The 17042-nt window shown below is 37.5% G+C and overlaps 1 protein-coding gene across 2 annotated transcripts in view; it reads left to right on the top strand.

Annotated features, from left to right (window-relative positions):
• The window catches only part of LOC126196630 (uncharacterized), a 466961-nt gene extending 459108 nt beyond the window's left edge, over nucleotides 1-7853 (top strand). For both annotated transcript variants that reach the window (XM_049934580.1, XM_049934579.1), the window contains exons 3-4: nucleotides 2087-2203; nucleotides 6768-7853. In XM_049934580.1, the coding sequence (XP_049790537.1) occupies nucleotides 2087-2203; nucleotides 6768-6854 (204 nt within the window). In that variant the 3' untranslated portion in view covers nucleotides 6855-7853. The remainder of the gene's footprint in view (nucleotides 1-2086; nucleotides 2204-6767) is intronic.
• The last annotated feature ends 9189 nt before the right edge of the window (nucleotides 7854-17042 follow it).

Raw genomic sequence — 17042 nt, 5'->3', positions numbered from 1 at the left:
AAACTCACAAATATGTTGCCAACTGCAGGATGCCGACCGGGTGGCATAGATATGTGATACCACACTAATCTTCAAAATTATTCTGCAGTGCCACATTTCTAAGGCTTCTGTTCTACCCTTGCCTGTATTGTTGTAACAGTGTAAGTGGACAACAACCTTGTCTGCAAAAATTTTCTGTAAGTTAACCCAAAATTTGCCACACCTCAAATTTCAGCACATACGACATGTTCCTAGTTTCTCTGTATAGTCGAGCTGACTTGACCACAGTGATTCAAGGATATTCAAATCGGGGAGTTGTGTATATTTAGGAAGCGCATTATTATTTTATCCTTGCCAGAGTAACGTTGAACATTGAAAACCAAGTCAGGAGGGGCATTATCCCCTTGGAAGAAGTCCTACTGGGAACCTCACCTTCCTTGCTCAGTAACTATGGCCACAATAAATGTTTTTATGGAATGTGCCACTTATCTTTTCTTTCAACATGACTATGCAACCAACTGCAAAATTCTCTCTGACCACCTAGATAGCTACAGAACTTCTTTGAAGGTTCATAGTTTAAAGAAGATAATTTCAACCGGACCCTTCTCCTGGAAGAATTTTGGGATCTCTGCAGATGTGTCCTTGCAATCCCAAATCCTTGTGTTTGTGATGTTTCTTCATTGTTCTTGTACTCTTGCACATACAAAGGGTGATTAGGAATCATGTTGACAAATTTTGTGGACAATAGGTTTTAGGATAAATGGCAGTGTCAGTTGGCATCATAGTGCCCTCTATATTCCAGAGCATACAACATGCAGACATCAGATACAACAAAGACCATGAAGCGAAAATGAAATCTTACATAAAAAGTAACCTTTCAAATCACATGACGATGTTTACTGTCAGAAGTCTTAGAAAAACTTTAAAAATGCAGTATAGGCATAATAACTTTTCTGTATCTGTTATTGATAAATTACTATGTGCTTTTACATTAGATATATTCCCATAAAATTTTATTTTGTACTTTATGTCAGAGGGTGTAACTTTATTGTGTTTTTTTTATTATGCCTGTACTGCATTTTTATAGTTTTGCTATGACTTCTGGCAGTAAAAATTGTCATGTGAGCTTAAAAGTTATTTTTATGAAATCTTTCAGTTTCTATTGATGGTGTTTGTTGGCAAGGACACTGTCTCTAAATCCGGCCATGCTAACAATAACTTAAAAGGAACAGAACAAAAATGACTTAACAGTTGGTTACTTTGCATTCTATTCCACAAAGAATGCATGTTTTTGTAAAGGAACACATTGTCTTTAATCCTTCATTTATGAGATATACAATATATACAGTTTTTAATCTACCGTTCCTGAAACATTTTTCACTGAGGTACTGAAACATCCAGAAGCATAGCCTGAGATGACACACATTACATTCTGTGAGATCACATAATGTACACCCACAAAATGTTAGGTGTTAAACCTGTTCCATATAGTTTGTCTGATGCTATCATGTTGTCTTCTTTGTGTAAACCAGAAGCACATAAATCCAGTCAGGGTGCAATTCCACAAAAGCACTGACAAAATTAATGGAATGGTGTGAATTGGAGAACATAAATAGTTTCAAGCCTTTTAGCTCTGCCTGCTCTGCAGCTCATGTAGATGAAAAGTATATAACACCTAATAATCTGCTACCCGGAAAAGCAACTGTAATATACCTAAATTATGACATAGAAACATTATGCAGACAACAGTTTTTTTTATTTCACCTAAAAACTGTAGTGTTACAGCTTTCAAAGGGAATGATATATGCAAGGCAAGAATATTGTTGTGTCTTTATTTTTAATTTTATTTTTTTATTTTTTATTTTGTACCAGACTTACTTCCTTTATCCTTATTTTTTTTTGCTAGGAAAAAAGTGAATTCATAAACTAATGTTTCCATTAGTTTCTCACTCACTTCCTTTACAGTTTATTGTTTGAACATTTTTCTGTGGGTGTAAGGATGAACGTGAGTGGTGAAACGTAATGTTAATGAAATGTGAAAGAAACACACTTGAATATGAAAGATAAGAATTTGCATGTTTGTAATGTGAATATTATTCATTTCCAGGAACTGCTGAACACTGCACTGATGACGCTGCTGTACTTGATCGCATTCATTGTGCAGCTTGCCATCTGGTCTGAGTTTCACTACTCCTCCTGGAAATCCAGTAATATTGCTGCTGGGGTGAGTATTTCTAATGCATAAGCCATACATATATTAAAGAAGAGGTTGTTGCCTCTTGTGATGGTGTACTACTGGTTGTTGAGCTGTTACACACTGTATAACCATCATATGTGTCCAGTTTAAAGTCAGCAATTGGAAAATGGGTGGAAAGTTCATGGAAGAGAGTAGAAGTGAATTGCTGTGCTTCCTACATTGTAAACTGCACCTTTGCATTACTCAGCATGTGACTTATCATAACATACTAATACAATAAGTGGAGGTCATATCACTGTTGACATAGGTTATGGTTGTATTGTTAACTACATTTAGTGTGACAGATTAAAAAGTAAAACACTGCAACTGTTTGCCATTATGTTATTGGGACATGGAATCTGTGAGATGGCATGCATCTATACCCAGTAACATTCAACGGGTTTAATGAGTTAGAGCATTCTTTGTGCTCATGACAACTTTATGGGGTACCGGTAGTCACATGTGTGACCTTATAAGCTATGTATAACTAACAAAAATATGTAGGTAATGTTTTGTGGGTGAACGAATTCTCTCCAAGTAGACTTCACACAGAAATACTTCTGGGGTGTGGGGAAAACTACATGTGCCAAAACTCAGTCTCTAGGATTGCCTGTTCCTGTTTGTAGGTCAGGACAGCCTTTACATCTACATCTGCACCCATACTCTGCAAATCACCGTGAAATGCATGGTAGAGGGTGCTGCCCACTGCACCAGTTATTACAACTTCATCCCGTTTCTTTCATGTATGGGGAGTGGGCAGAATGATTGTTTCAAATGCCCCTGTGAGCACTGCAATTAGTTTAATCTTGTCCTTGTGATCCCTGCGGGAGCAATACATATGGGCTGCAGTATATTCCTAGATTCAACATTTAAAGCTGATTCTTGAAATTTTATATGCAGGCTTTCTTGAAATAGTTTCGTCTTTCTTCAAGGATCTGCCAGTTCAGTTTTTACTCTGACATTCTGCAATGGGTCAGACAAACTGGTGACCATTTGTCCTGACCTCCTCTTTATACATTCAGTATCCCCTGTTAGTCCTGTCTGGTACAGGTCCCATACATTTGAACAATGTTTTAGGATGGACTGCATGTGTGTTTTGCAAGCAATCTGCTTTTTGGAATGATAGCATTTCCCTAGTAGTCTACCAATGAACCAAAGTGTGCCGCCTGCTTGACCTTTGACTGAACACACACTGTGTGTGTGTGTGTGTGTGTGTGTGTGTGTGTGCGTGTGCGTGCGCGCACACGCAGTTCCATTTCTGAAAAAGGCTTTGGCTGAAAGCTAATGTGAAAGTGTCTTTTCGTTGTGCCTGTCTGCAACTCAATGAGTCACCTTTATGGTGAGTATCAGTCTAACTTCTCCATATATTGTTAAGTTAAAGAAAGGCAAACCTATGTTTATAGCACTTTTAGATTTAGAGAGTCCATCTATGCCCTGGAACAGTCCCATTGGGCAGTGATGTTTGTGTGGACCCCAGGACACGTTGGAATCCCAGGCAATGAACTTGCCGAAAGGTTGGCCAAACAGGCTACGCAGAAACTGCTTCTGGAGATGGGCATATCTGAAACTGACCTGTGATCTGTCTTATGCCACAGGGTTTTTCGGCTCTGGGAGACAGAATGGCATAACAGTATGCACAACAAATTGCGTGTCATTAAGAAAACTACGAATGTGTGGAAGTCTTCCATGTGGTCCTCCCGCATGGAATCAGGTGTCCTCTGCCAGCTCAGCATTGGCCATATGTGCCTAAGGCATGGTTACCTCCTCCATCACTTGGTCCCACCTCGGTGTTGCTGTGGTTCACAAATGACGGTCGTCCACTTCTTGCTGGACTGCCCACTTTTAGCCAACCTGTGGCGGACTTTTTACTTTCCCAGCACCCTACCTTCAGTGTTTGGTGACAATGCCTCAACAGCAGCTTTAGTTTTACATTGTATTCATGAGGGTGGGTTTTATAATTTGATCTAAGTTTCAGCACATGTCCTTCTGTGTCCTCCTCACTAATGCTTTTAGGGTGGAGATTTTAATGTATTGCAGAGTGGCTGGCTTCTCCTTTTTATTCTCATGGTCAGACAGCCAAGGTAATCTACTCTCTTGTTTTGATATCTTTTACATCTTTCCTGCGTCTCTCTGGTTTTCTTGTCCGATTTTGTCCATCATAGTGTTTGTTGCTCTTCTGTCATTCATGTGGTTTTCTTCTTTCTTCCAGCTGTGTGTTGTATGTCTTGATTATTTTATTCCCATCCTTGTGGAATTATTTTAATCGGAACGAGGGTTCAATGACCTAGCACTTTGGTTCCTCCCCCCTCTTTTTAACCAACCAACCACTATTCTGGTGTGTGTGTGGGGGGGGGGGGGGGGCGTGCAAGTGCTTGAACACGTCTAAAGTCTTATATTAAAGTGACACATTCCACATCATTACAAAGCCAGTTCCAGACTTTATGTTAAGGAATTCCTATTCATTTATAATCCAACCCACTCCTGCACTTCGGAATGCCATGGTATGCAGAAATTGCTACAGCCATCCAACTCTGACATGTGATCTCTAATTATATGCACAGTCAATCTGAAAGTTCAAGTCAAATGCTGGTGATAGGTAACACAGGGCAGTACCAAGAAGGGTATACTTCTGTATACTCATTTCGGAGAGGTAGAAAGATAACTTTCTCTGGCTGTTTGCATATTAACTTTTGCTACAGTAGCCCTGACATAAAACAATGAAGCATGGATGTTCCATAATTCATACAAATGTGACAAAGTATGTAAGTTAACAATGTAAAACAATACTAAATGTGTTGAATTAATACACAAAAACATTAACATAAAGTTACTTCAGATTCATTTAAAATGTACTTCACAGAAGAAAGCCGATGCATTATTCACAACTACAAATATGTTGTGGCGGCATTAAAATAGTAGCCAGCCCTTACACTCTGGGACCATCAAATACTGTCTATGTCGAATTCTTTGCATATTGATTGTGTGAATCAAAGTATGCCTTCACAATGTGTGTGGCACACGAGAGAGAGAGAGAGAGAGAGAGAGAGAGAGAGAGAGAGAGAGAGAGAGAGAGAGATTGATAATGTTCACCTGCTCAACAGTAATCCCCAGCCAAAAATTCACTTCTGCTCATATTAAGATTGCAGCGCTTGGGTGAACGGTGCACCGGCATCCAGTATAATAATCTGATTTTACACTATCAGGTTCTCATGTGCTTCATTCACAACTGAAAGCCACATTTTTAATCTGATTCCAAAGTTACACAGGGTGTGCCCACAATACAAATACTCAGTCTACAGAGTTCAATGAACAGAGGTTTTTGAAATTCGTTTACCACTAGGAGAAAAAGAAAAATATAATACATAGATTGAAAAATAGCTAAGAAGTTGCAACTACAGTATATACACTAGTGTTTCATCAATTACTTGTCCAGTACAGTATACTAAGATTTTTAAGAAATTTTTGTGTTTTGATGAGTTTCCTGCATATTAATTTATTGCCTTGAAATGGTATGTTATGAGACAGTAAACTTCTATTCCATTCATTTATTGCCCCTCTGACATACTGTTTATATATTTGCCATTTTTATGTCATCCTATCTATTTTTCTACTTCATCCCTGTCAATATTTTGCCCACCTTTCATAGCCACTCTGTGATTCTTCTTTGTCTAATGGTTTTTGAATCATTCCATTTCCATGTTAGTTCTCATTTTTATGTTTATGGAATATTCGTAAGGCACCATTGCAGTAGCCATTTCATAACAGTAATACACATATGGCTCACAGATAACATGATGTTTAGCATAATTTGTGCCCTGCATTCTATTACCTCTGATAACAGGTTTGCCTTTTAGTTTGGATGTTTGTATGCATTGTTTCTTTCCCATGGTTTGCATGAGTCCAGTGAGACTGAGTGTGTGGCAGTCTTTAACAATAAATATTTATTTTTACAAACCAGTTTTGAGACTTAATGTATTTATCATGTGTGCTCATTATTTTACTCATGTGATTTATTTAAATCGTATAAAAGCACCAGTCAGTAAGTTGGTTAACAATGCAATATAAAATTAATGTGAAATGCAAAATCAACTACTTGGTTCACAACAGGAATTATTATCGAATTGACAAGCAGACAAATTTAATAAAAGGAACTTGAGTGTATGATTAGCTGTCATTTAATGTAATACCAATGTCCACTGTGTTATTCAAAATTGGTTTGTGTAAACAAATATTTTTGTTGGTAATTGGTAAACACATCTTAGATATTAATAATGAACCTCCCTTAGGAGCTTAGTTAAAAGAGAGGAAAAAAAAAAAATTAAAAGAAGAAAAGTGTGATGTACTTTTTTGCAGCTGTCTCTGTTGTAGCATCAGTAAAATAATATAAAAATTATGGATGGCTTTTGATTTGGTAGAAATGTAAATCAGATCAAAATTATTGTAATAAGTGAATATTTGAATAATTGCCTTTTAGTTGTTATCATTGAGACTTTTTTGATGACTGTGGAAAAATCATTCACTAAAATTAATAACTAATGAACTATGATTGCAGGTGTTCGGATTGTTCAACTTCCTGGCCTATGCTGCAGGAGTTTACTTTCTCTTTGTGGAGTGGAAGAACAGCAAGAGTGGCAACTAGTAAGATGATGGTTGCAGTGACTGAGACAGTGCTTAGGCTCTGTGAGCCCCAGATTTGCTGCCTGGTCTGTACAGATGCTAGCTCCAAGGGAGTCAAAGCCCTCATTAAGTAAGCTATTTATTGTTCAAAGAGTGTGGGCTTGCTGGAAATGTATGACCAATGATAACACAGTGACTGTTTTAGCATTCTCATTAAATCTTGTAATGCTCTTTGCTGCATTTTAAACTGTTAAAGGAACAAAACATATTACAACAGCATAAGTAAAATCATTAAGATAAGTAAATAAAGTATATCAAATCAAAATAATCATTTATTTCACTTTTAAAATGTAATGCATATCAGAAATTCATGTCACATATTAATCAATGTTTAATACTTGGCTAGTTATGTCTCAGTTAAGTACACACATCAGATATTCCATCTTTAAGCATATGTAGGTGTCAGTGTTGCACATTGCTGAATTACTTTGTACATATTGTTAAAAAAAATTATGTTTCATTGAGGCAGTGGTAACAAGACAAACTGTAAAAGAACATTAATACATAATGTTGTATCAGTTTTCAGACACATCATGTACAATGTAAATTATTGTTACTTGTGTTGTAAAATGATATTGTTTACATAATTATGAAAAGTGGCTTTATTCTTCACTTTATGGCTCTTGCGAAGTCTGTAGAAATTTAAATGCCATATAGGATTCTGTTGTCGATGATATGTAATATGGAACCTGTTATCACCTTGCTAATGTCTAGAAACACTTTTTTATCAGACAAAAACCATCTACATTTTTCTCAGTGTTTGTGTGTCTGTTGCATAAAATATGATTACATCTTTGGTTATGATATAAATATTTAATGTAGTAATTCAAGAACAGTATTTCAGTCAGTCAATCAAGCCAGTATTTGTGTTAATACTTGTAATATCATAAGAGCAATCACACACATACATATTTGATTTCATTTAATGCCAGTGTAAATAACTCCTGTTATACTTATGTATGTAAACATTATGATAATTAAATTTTTTTGAACAAATCAGTAGTGCCTTATTCTGTCAAAATAAAGCAAATATATGTTAACAAATAATATGCATCATCTTATGCGATAAACATACAGTTAAAACCATGAACTGTGTAACATCTTAGGTTTAGAGAAAAATCATATCAATAATTTTCTGTTGAAATTTGATGTGGCTTACCTTCACAAGTACAAGGATAGCATACCAATAGGGACGAGAAAGGAGGCATGAAGGGCGCCAAAAACAGAAATAGCAATCATCCATTTATTGCACCATTACACACGCACATCATGATATATGAGACATTATAATTGCCATACTCAACTCTATTATGACAAACAATATGTATCACGAAGGGCACACACAATGGAGTTTAAGAATTTACAATGGCACATCAACTCCGCTATGACAAACACAATTTTACCAATGTAAGAAATTAAAATAATACTAGCATAAAATTAACTAAAATGCCGCGAAGGAAATGTTTATGAGAAGAACACGACGGGGCCGCAAGGGAGGAGGCAACACAATAGTTAACTCAGGTGCACCAAAACAAACAACGGACACCAGGTCGCGCCAACAACGGACACATAAGGCACGCAACTACTCTCTCCATTGCGGTTCCACGCGTACCACCCAAGTAATAGCTACCTGAAACATTTTAATACTTGGAACAGTACATCAGTGATCAGCAAATTAAAAAAAACAATAACAGGACATAAAAATACAATAATTTAAGAAAATCACAGCATATGACTATGAGCTTAAGGTATTTCGGTAATTAACAGATTACGAAACAGGTAAAGGGGCATGTGCCACTATTAAATCTTCTGTAATTACACTACTAAATTTCTCAGTACCCAAGTTGCAATTAACGCAACAAGAATTAAATCATTTAAGAGATAATGTTACTTTAAAATAATAATAAAACCATTTCATACAGCAGAGGACCAAGAATGGCCTGATCAGTACTCCCCAGTGAAGCAGTTCACACAAATGGTACTCCATGGCTCTGAGCACACAGCCCCATACAAAATGCAACACAACCGCAGCAACCCAGTGTACTACCAGAACCACCCGGCAGTAAACCAAAATCGTACTAAGCCAAAACATGGACCGACTTTTAAAATAATGAGACCTAGCCTGGGCCGGACAACAGACCAAATGCCGGGAAATCCATAAGAAACTCAGCCAACTTAATACCAAAACAACAATTTATGAACAATATGCAAAACACAAGACCTCTCAGTCCAAAGGCTTCTGTTTAGTCGCGAAGGTGGCTCCGACTCGCCTGCTGAGGTGCCAAGTGTCGTACGGAGTGCTGAATCAAGCTTAACCTTCGTTAGCGGAAAGAGGAAGCACCACAAGACAAAATAAACTCCAATCTAACTGTGCAAGGCAAATTCTAAGGAGTGCCACTCGAAGACTATGCACTTGAAGATCAAACATAACGCACCCAGACTAACGTGCCACTGAACGATGCACTTCCATCACCAGCGTCTAGTAGAGTATGGAGAGCAGCGTACCCCATCGATATACATCCATGGGACGGGTAAACGAGGATAGCAATCCCAACGACGGAGAGACATGAGGACGAAATGACATCCCGCCACACATAGATGATATTTCAAACTCAGGCTCGACAAACTACAATGGGCGAGATTTTGCTCCCCTTGTGAATCAAGTTAAACGGCATGCCGCTGTCCACAATATTAACCGTAAAATCACGGTTCCAGTCTTCCCATCGGGCCCCACTCGGCGTCCAGACGCAAACAACCCCAGCCGAGCGAAACTGTCTCCACGCCAAGGCAGCCACCTCTTTCCTCCTCACACGCCTCCAGCTAAGCTGCGGTCAGCGATCACACACGGAAACAACCGCCTAATGCCAAAGCGCCATCTGAGTGAAAACTCAGCACTAAGATCGATACAGACTTGGAAATAAGCGAGCACCGTAACAAAATTTCTTCACATAATAGAAGAAAATGTCTCTTTTGATGCACATAAGTTACAAGTCAAAAACTGTAGTCAAATGGCATGAGAAAAGACTTATGTTCATTATGACCTACTTTGGAAAAATTAAATATTCCATTGAGATCAATGTGGGTCACAGTCCCAATGAGACATGTTCCTTGTTTTAGTTCATCAAACTTTCTCTCTCTGAACCAACAACACTACCTGACGTTAATCTCATATATCCTTCAACAAAGGTAATGAATGAGTGTTGAAACAAAAGTGGAAATTGATTTCCACACTAAAAGCTCATAACTTTCATTATTATGGCACATAAAATGAAATACTGTTAATAACTTCACAGAAGAGAGTAGGTGCCCATGTTGCTACAGGGAAGACTGCCAAACAAATACAGTGACAGATGAAGAACAAAAATGTACAAATATGTGATCAGCAAGGACTTCTTTAAAAATTCAGTTGTGACTTGCATCATTCCTACGCAGGCCTAAAATAAATCTTTAATATGAAAGGATACATGCTACTAACCACATAGAGGAGGCACTGAGCAGCAGATGGGCACGATGAAAAAGTCAGTTGGATGTTATTCAATTGTCAAAATAAGTTCTTCATCAGACACAGACAAAAAAAACTTGCACACAAGTGCAACTCACACTAACATGATCACTGTTGTCTCCACACTCAAATCTGACTGTGTCTGAGGTGAGCAGCATTCTTTGCTGGGGTGGGCAGTGGGGCTACAGAAGAGGGATGAGACAGGAGTAGGGAAGGATGCAAGGTAGGGATGGGGGAAGATGCCTGTGGGTATATGCAGGGACATGATGGGAACAGAATAGTGGACTGCTAGGTGCAGCACTTAGAAACTGTGCTGGCAGCAGGAGGAGTGAGGATGGCAAGGAAAAGAGAAATAACTAAAGGTGGTGAAAGGATTATGCAGGTGCACCTGGTGAGGTAGAAGCTGTGTATAGGGCTAGAATGTGATCGGGTGTTGGGATAGGCAGATGGAGGATACAGACCAGTGGAGGTTGAGGCCAGTAGGGATTACAGGAACAATATTTATGTTGCATGCAGGATCCACAGCTGCCCAATTCAGAAAAGTTCATGTTGGTGAAACAACCCATATGGCACTGGCTGTGAATCAGTCATTACCGTGAAGCACATCTTGTTGGGTGACATGCTCAGCAGGTCCATCTGTCTCTTGCATCACAGTTTGGCTATCGCCTCTAATGCAACTCTGTGCTGCATTTTGTGTGGGCATGATAACTAACAAGCTTCCTGCCTGCACAGGAACCTTGTTAGTTACCATGCCCATGCAAAATGCAGCACAGAGTTGGAGCTTGGTTGATAGATCACGTAGCTGACTTCACAGATGGTCGTGCATTTATGGAGAAGGAGTTGCCTGAGAGAAGACTCGAGTAGGTGGTGGTGGTGGAAAGGTGTTTGGGACACCTATCTATGTCTAATGTCTGTTCCGTTGATACACCAATAAGCACTCACAAAGCAGAATCATTTACTACCCTATTCAATGATCATCCAGAGGAATCCTTCCTCACCATCTGGAATCCCACACCTGTCACTTGGTTCACGTTCATTGAAGACATCTTGATGATATAGACTGTGGGTGAGGTTCTCACTTCTCCGTGTACTTTCTACATTGGCATGACAGCTAAGAAACTGTGTGCATGAATGGCCACTGCCTAACTGTGGCCAAGAGACAGCTAGACTTGATGAACACAACACCCAACATAATGATGACTTCACAGCCATTTGGATCTTATCACTTACACCAGCTTTTCTGAAATGTGCATGTGGAAATTCTCCATGCAAAATATCCCCTTTCCTTGGCCTTTACTATGCCCTGTCCTTCACACACCTATCCTCTTCCCTGCTTCCTCTCAAGCCCTTATACACACCTTCTATCCCACCAATACAGCCTCCCAGTGTTGCACTTTGCAGCCCACTGTCCTCTCCTCACCTTTACCTGCTCCACCTCATCAATCCATGCATTTTCTGCACCAACAAAACCCACTCAGTTCAAGACTGTTGTTCACATCAGATGTAGCCACAGTTGGGCCTCAGAGCACAGAGTGTGGTCATGTGTGTGTGAGTCGTGCTTGTGTGAGTTTTGTTGTTTGCATCCAATAGAGGTTGATAGTTAAATAATACCTAGAAGCCTTTTTCATTGCACCTGTTTATCACTGATCTAGAGGACTTCTTCCTAACTATCCAGAATCCCAAACCTGTCACTTGGTTCAGATTCACTGATTCATGAATGGCCACTGCCCAACTGTGGCCGAGTGACAGCTAGACTTTCTGAACATGCCACCCTACATGATGTGCTTTACTTCAGTGATGACTTCACAGCCATGTGGATCTTACCATCTACACCAGCTTTTTTAAAATGAACTTGTGGAAACTCTCCCTGCATGATATTCCTTTCCTCAACCTTCACTAGGCCCTGTCCTTCACAAGCCTATCCCCTTCATATTGGATTTTCCACTGCTTAATGAAAATCCTTGCATCCCAATTCTCTTCCTTCTGCCTCAAGACATCTCTCTTGTTTTGACGGAAATGTGTCCTATTAACCAGAGATACTTGTACATCTCCTCTGTTTTTTTTTAATTTTTTCAGTACCTTAATTACACAGTTGCACATCTTTATGTCATAGCAAATACCTCCTTGTGCAATTTATCCTAATTTAAGCCAACTTCAGAAGTGGAAGTGAAAGATATCTGTGCCACAAGTATACATGAATGAATCATAGCTACAGAAAATTGATTGCATAATTTGTCCATTAACTCTAAAAAGAAAGTCTGATTCAGCTTCTCACACTGAAACCAGAATATTGAGGAAATTTGTCTTCTGTTACAAAGTTTTATATTGTGTTGCTCAAAAGTAAAATTTAAATGTAAATTTGATGCAAGATAGTGGAAAAAAAAACAGGAAAATGAACTGTAATGAAAGATAGAAGAATTGTGCATATTAGTATTATGCATGTAGATATCACATGGAATTAATCATCCAACACACCACTGATGAAACGATTTTGGATTTCCAGTAGATGACAGCTTAGAAATTTCATGGTCTTTTGATTAATGTCATACCCATAATATTTTGTCAAAGTGTCAAGATACCCTAGCCATCCTCCTATTTATACGTCAACACAGGAAGGTGTGACGCTGCCACACAGGTTGAATAAATGTCCATGTCAAAGCTATCATTGGCTAATATTTTGTTTTGTTGGACTTCCATAAGAATGCAGAGTCACAATTGTCATAGTACGTATAATCCATTATTGCATTATGTATTTTTTATTCTTAGCTGCCTTGTAATAAACTTATTTATTATTTTATTCATAGCTGTAATTTTCTGTAACTGTTGTATATATTTCAGAATAAAATTCAGTTGTCAGTTGCAACCATTTTTTTCACATCACTGGTTTCAACAAATTAATTTGTTATCTTCAAAAGCCTACAAAATTACAGACTTATAAATCTTTATACCTTGGCTATACATTTATGTCAATTATAAGAAGTAAGTGTATATTACAGAAACTTACTTAGTAATGTTTTGCAGAACATCTTAAAATCAAGAAACACACTCTTCCATCCTTGCTTAACATGAAAATTTTACATATAGTTGATAAGGGCTACAAAATGAACCTTTTAGAACAGTTTGAAAGATATAAACATTCCCACCTAAAGCAAAAGATTAATTGAATGATAAACTTGCATTAAAAAAATAGACACTATTTTGATTGCATAGCATCTCTTATAAAATGTAAAAACTAGTCCATTTCTTTTATATATTAGAACTGTGTGCCATGTTTTTTTTTTTCAAATGTATTTTATATAACTTTTTATGTACCTTAGTTACACTTTCTTTGCTGCTGGCACAACAGCTTGACATGTACATAGATGTGATTCTGCTACTGTAAACTGTCAATCTTTGTTTACCATAACAACATACTGGTACAATATGCACACTTTTGGACATATAGTGCAGATATGCTTCTAAGTGTAAGATCTTGACATCTGCTAAACTAACACTAAATAGGTGTCTGTAATATACTTCTTTTTACATGATTGTACAGCCAAGGTCTAAAGATTTATAATATCCCTAATTTTGTAGGCTACTGTAGGTGACAAATTAATTTGTCAAAACTGGTAAAGCAAAATAAAAATACTTGTGACTGATGACTGAATTTCATATGAAAATTATTTATATTTAGATTTTGCACGATTATTCACTCACACGAAAAATGTTAGCCTTCCATTTATGACAGATATTTCAACTTGTGCTACTGTATGTAACATGTTTTTCAGTGTTCAAATTGGGCACCTAATAGAAAAACAACCAACTTTTCTAAGAATTGAGTGTCAGCTATAACAGAATTTTGTATTAGAATCAACCTATTTATGTTTGGTATGTTACACTAAAGTCTTCTTACTGCTGAAAGAATTGGCAAAAATAACATATGGCAGCAAAATTAAATTTTCATTCAAGGCTTTTAATCCTGAAGGGTGATTTTTATTAACCGCTGGCCTCTGTTAAAGAATGCAAAGTCAGATGTTGGCTATCACATATGAGAAAACTGTAATAGTGCTATACAAATTTTTCATATTTTTACAATATTAAGACATTTTAATATACTAATAAAGACACTTATGGCTGTACTAGTAACCTGTAAACTGTTTACAAACATATTCAGTAAACAAAATCAAACCTCACTCATTTGTTCATAGACCTAATCAAAATTTAAGTTCAACATATTCCAAGTCTTACAGAGACACTGCACTTTTTCAGTGCCACTTCCTCTTCATGTTGAAATTTTGTCTTTGAGATTTTCTTCTGTGCTGTAGCTCCACATTATCTCTTTTTAGAAATCAATAGCAGTCAGCCATCATCCCTTCATCCCACCTGCCTTGATAACATGATTCTATTTCTGCCATGTCTTCACGAGCCCTTTCTCCATGCTCTCTGCTAACATCTCAAAGACTATTGAGGAAAAAGTCAAGATGGCTATGAAGAAAATGGATTGCAAGGCTCATATTGCATCCTAAATTTATCGGAGCTATCAACATATTTTCCACAATGGCTTTGAAATTTAGCTATTTCCTATTCCCTAAGAAACTGTCAACCACATTTTAAATCCTGTCAAAGGCAGTCATTCTTCTTTGTTAGTACATTTTCCAATACTTCATCTTTCATCAAACTTCTTAAGTTCAGTCCCACAAATATTCCTTCTTTAAGTTTAGCCAAAGACAGGGGAAAAAAATGGAACTTATACACATAAAACAATCACCATCTTTAGACAATGCTTTGATGAAATGCTTCATGATTCCCAGTCCAATACCAAGAGGTGGCAGGATGATTTTCTCTTATTTCACCAGCGATTCTCGTACCACACTTTTCTGCCCAGGATTCATTGTTGTTCTGGTAGGATATTCTATTCTAGTCCAATGGGATTTACAGGCATGACTATCCCAGAGGCACAGGAAACAAGGAAACAAGGAAACTTTGTAAACCTTACTGTTGTCCCAGCAGCATTCCTATTTCTTTCATGTCTCCACGTACAACCCATTGGTATTTTGAATAGTTTAGTGCCTTCAGCAACATCTACATGTTTTCATAGGTATCGTTTAAGTGCACAAAATATGCTAGTGGTACTGAGCCATAATGATTTCCAGTATGTAGAAGTACGATCCTGTGGTTTCTTGTGTTAGAATCTATAAATAATCCCCATTCATTCATGTTGTGACACTATATCTTGAAAACACATCTTCAGTTTTTACAATAAGCAAGGTAGCCTTCTATAGTGAAATGCTCATGCAATTCTGATTCTCTTGATCGAAACCAGTAGAATGTTGTACCTGGGGTAAGCAAATGTTTTTTCTATAATTGAGACCCCAAATCTTGTGTGTATTTCCTCAAGCCTGCAACACACGCATGACAAACAGTATGCAGTGCAGGAGTTGTTCTGGTCTCCTAACTTTGTACCAAAATACGATAGATACATTTTTTGACAAATGAGGTTACCTTCTTTCTCCTGTCTTTGAAAGTCAGAGTGTCACAGATATAACAAAACACATCAGGTTCATTCACACATAATCTTCCTGATGAAGTCGCGATTAATATGCTGATGTGAAGTGGCCTGGTAACATTGACACATGCATATTGAGGGATTCCTTGTGATATTGTATCCCACTGAGATGCATAATTTATGGTGTTAGATTATATAATTTCCCTTTGTTTCCTGTTTATCAGAGAAGAACTGAGCCACTGCAGGGCATTTTGTCTGCTGCCATATCTGCCTAGTTTATGAAGCAGCATGGTGTGATTCACAGAACTGAATGACTTTGTAAGGTTGCAGAAGATACTTGCTATTTTGTTACTTCTGTTTAGTGATGAGCAGTTTTTTTCAATGAATTCATTAATAGCACTCATGGTGCATTTCCCTTTTTGGAATCTATATTGGTTTTTAAGAATAACACTGTGTTTCACAATAAAATTTGTTATCTGGAGTGCAGCAATTTTTTCAAATACTTTGGATAGCACTGGGAAGATAGAGATGGGGCAGCAATTTCCCATACCCTCTCTTGATCCTTTTTTGTGTAGTGGTTTTACCTCTGCACACTTAAGCACGTTGGGGAAGTTGGCTTGCTCAAATGACTAATTTATTATTAAGGACAGAGAGTGTGCTATTTTATCATCTACAAAGTTAATTACTTTGGTGGGTATTTCATCCCACCCTGCAGCGTTTTTGTTTTTTAAGGACATACTAGCATTTTTTACATCTTCTTCTGAGACTTTACTAAATGTCCCAAGGGTGTCACTGTTCTGGTCCAGGCAAAGAAATTCACATTATTTTCATTAGTAGTCACATTTACATCAGATTTTGTTATATTTATGAGAAACTATTAAAACATTGAGTTTTGTTTGATTTTTGAAATTTCCTGGTGGTTAACTGGTGTACCTAATTCTGATTTAATAACAGACCATACTGCTTTAGACTTATATTATGTCCTAAAATGAATTTATCATTTGACATTCTTTTGGCAGCTTTAGCTGCACTTTTAAATACAACTTCATAATGTCTCACATAGTTAACAAATTCAGGGTTTTTATTGTGCCTCATTTCTTTATGTAGCCCTCGTTTTTGAGCACTAGATGCTTTTAAGCCTGGCGTAATCCAGTTTAGTT

This window comes from Schistocerca nitens, chromosome 1 (genome assembly GCF_023898315.1).
Source record: "Schistocerca nitens isolate TAMUIC-IGC-003100 chromosome 1, iqSchNite1.1, whole genome shotgun sequence".
NCBI lineage: Eukaryota > Metazoa > Arthropoda > Insecta > Orthoptera > Acrididae > Schistocerca > Schistocerca nitens.
This window is presented reverse-complemented; position numbering and strand designations above follow the sequence as displayed.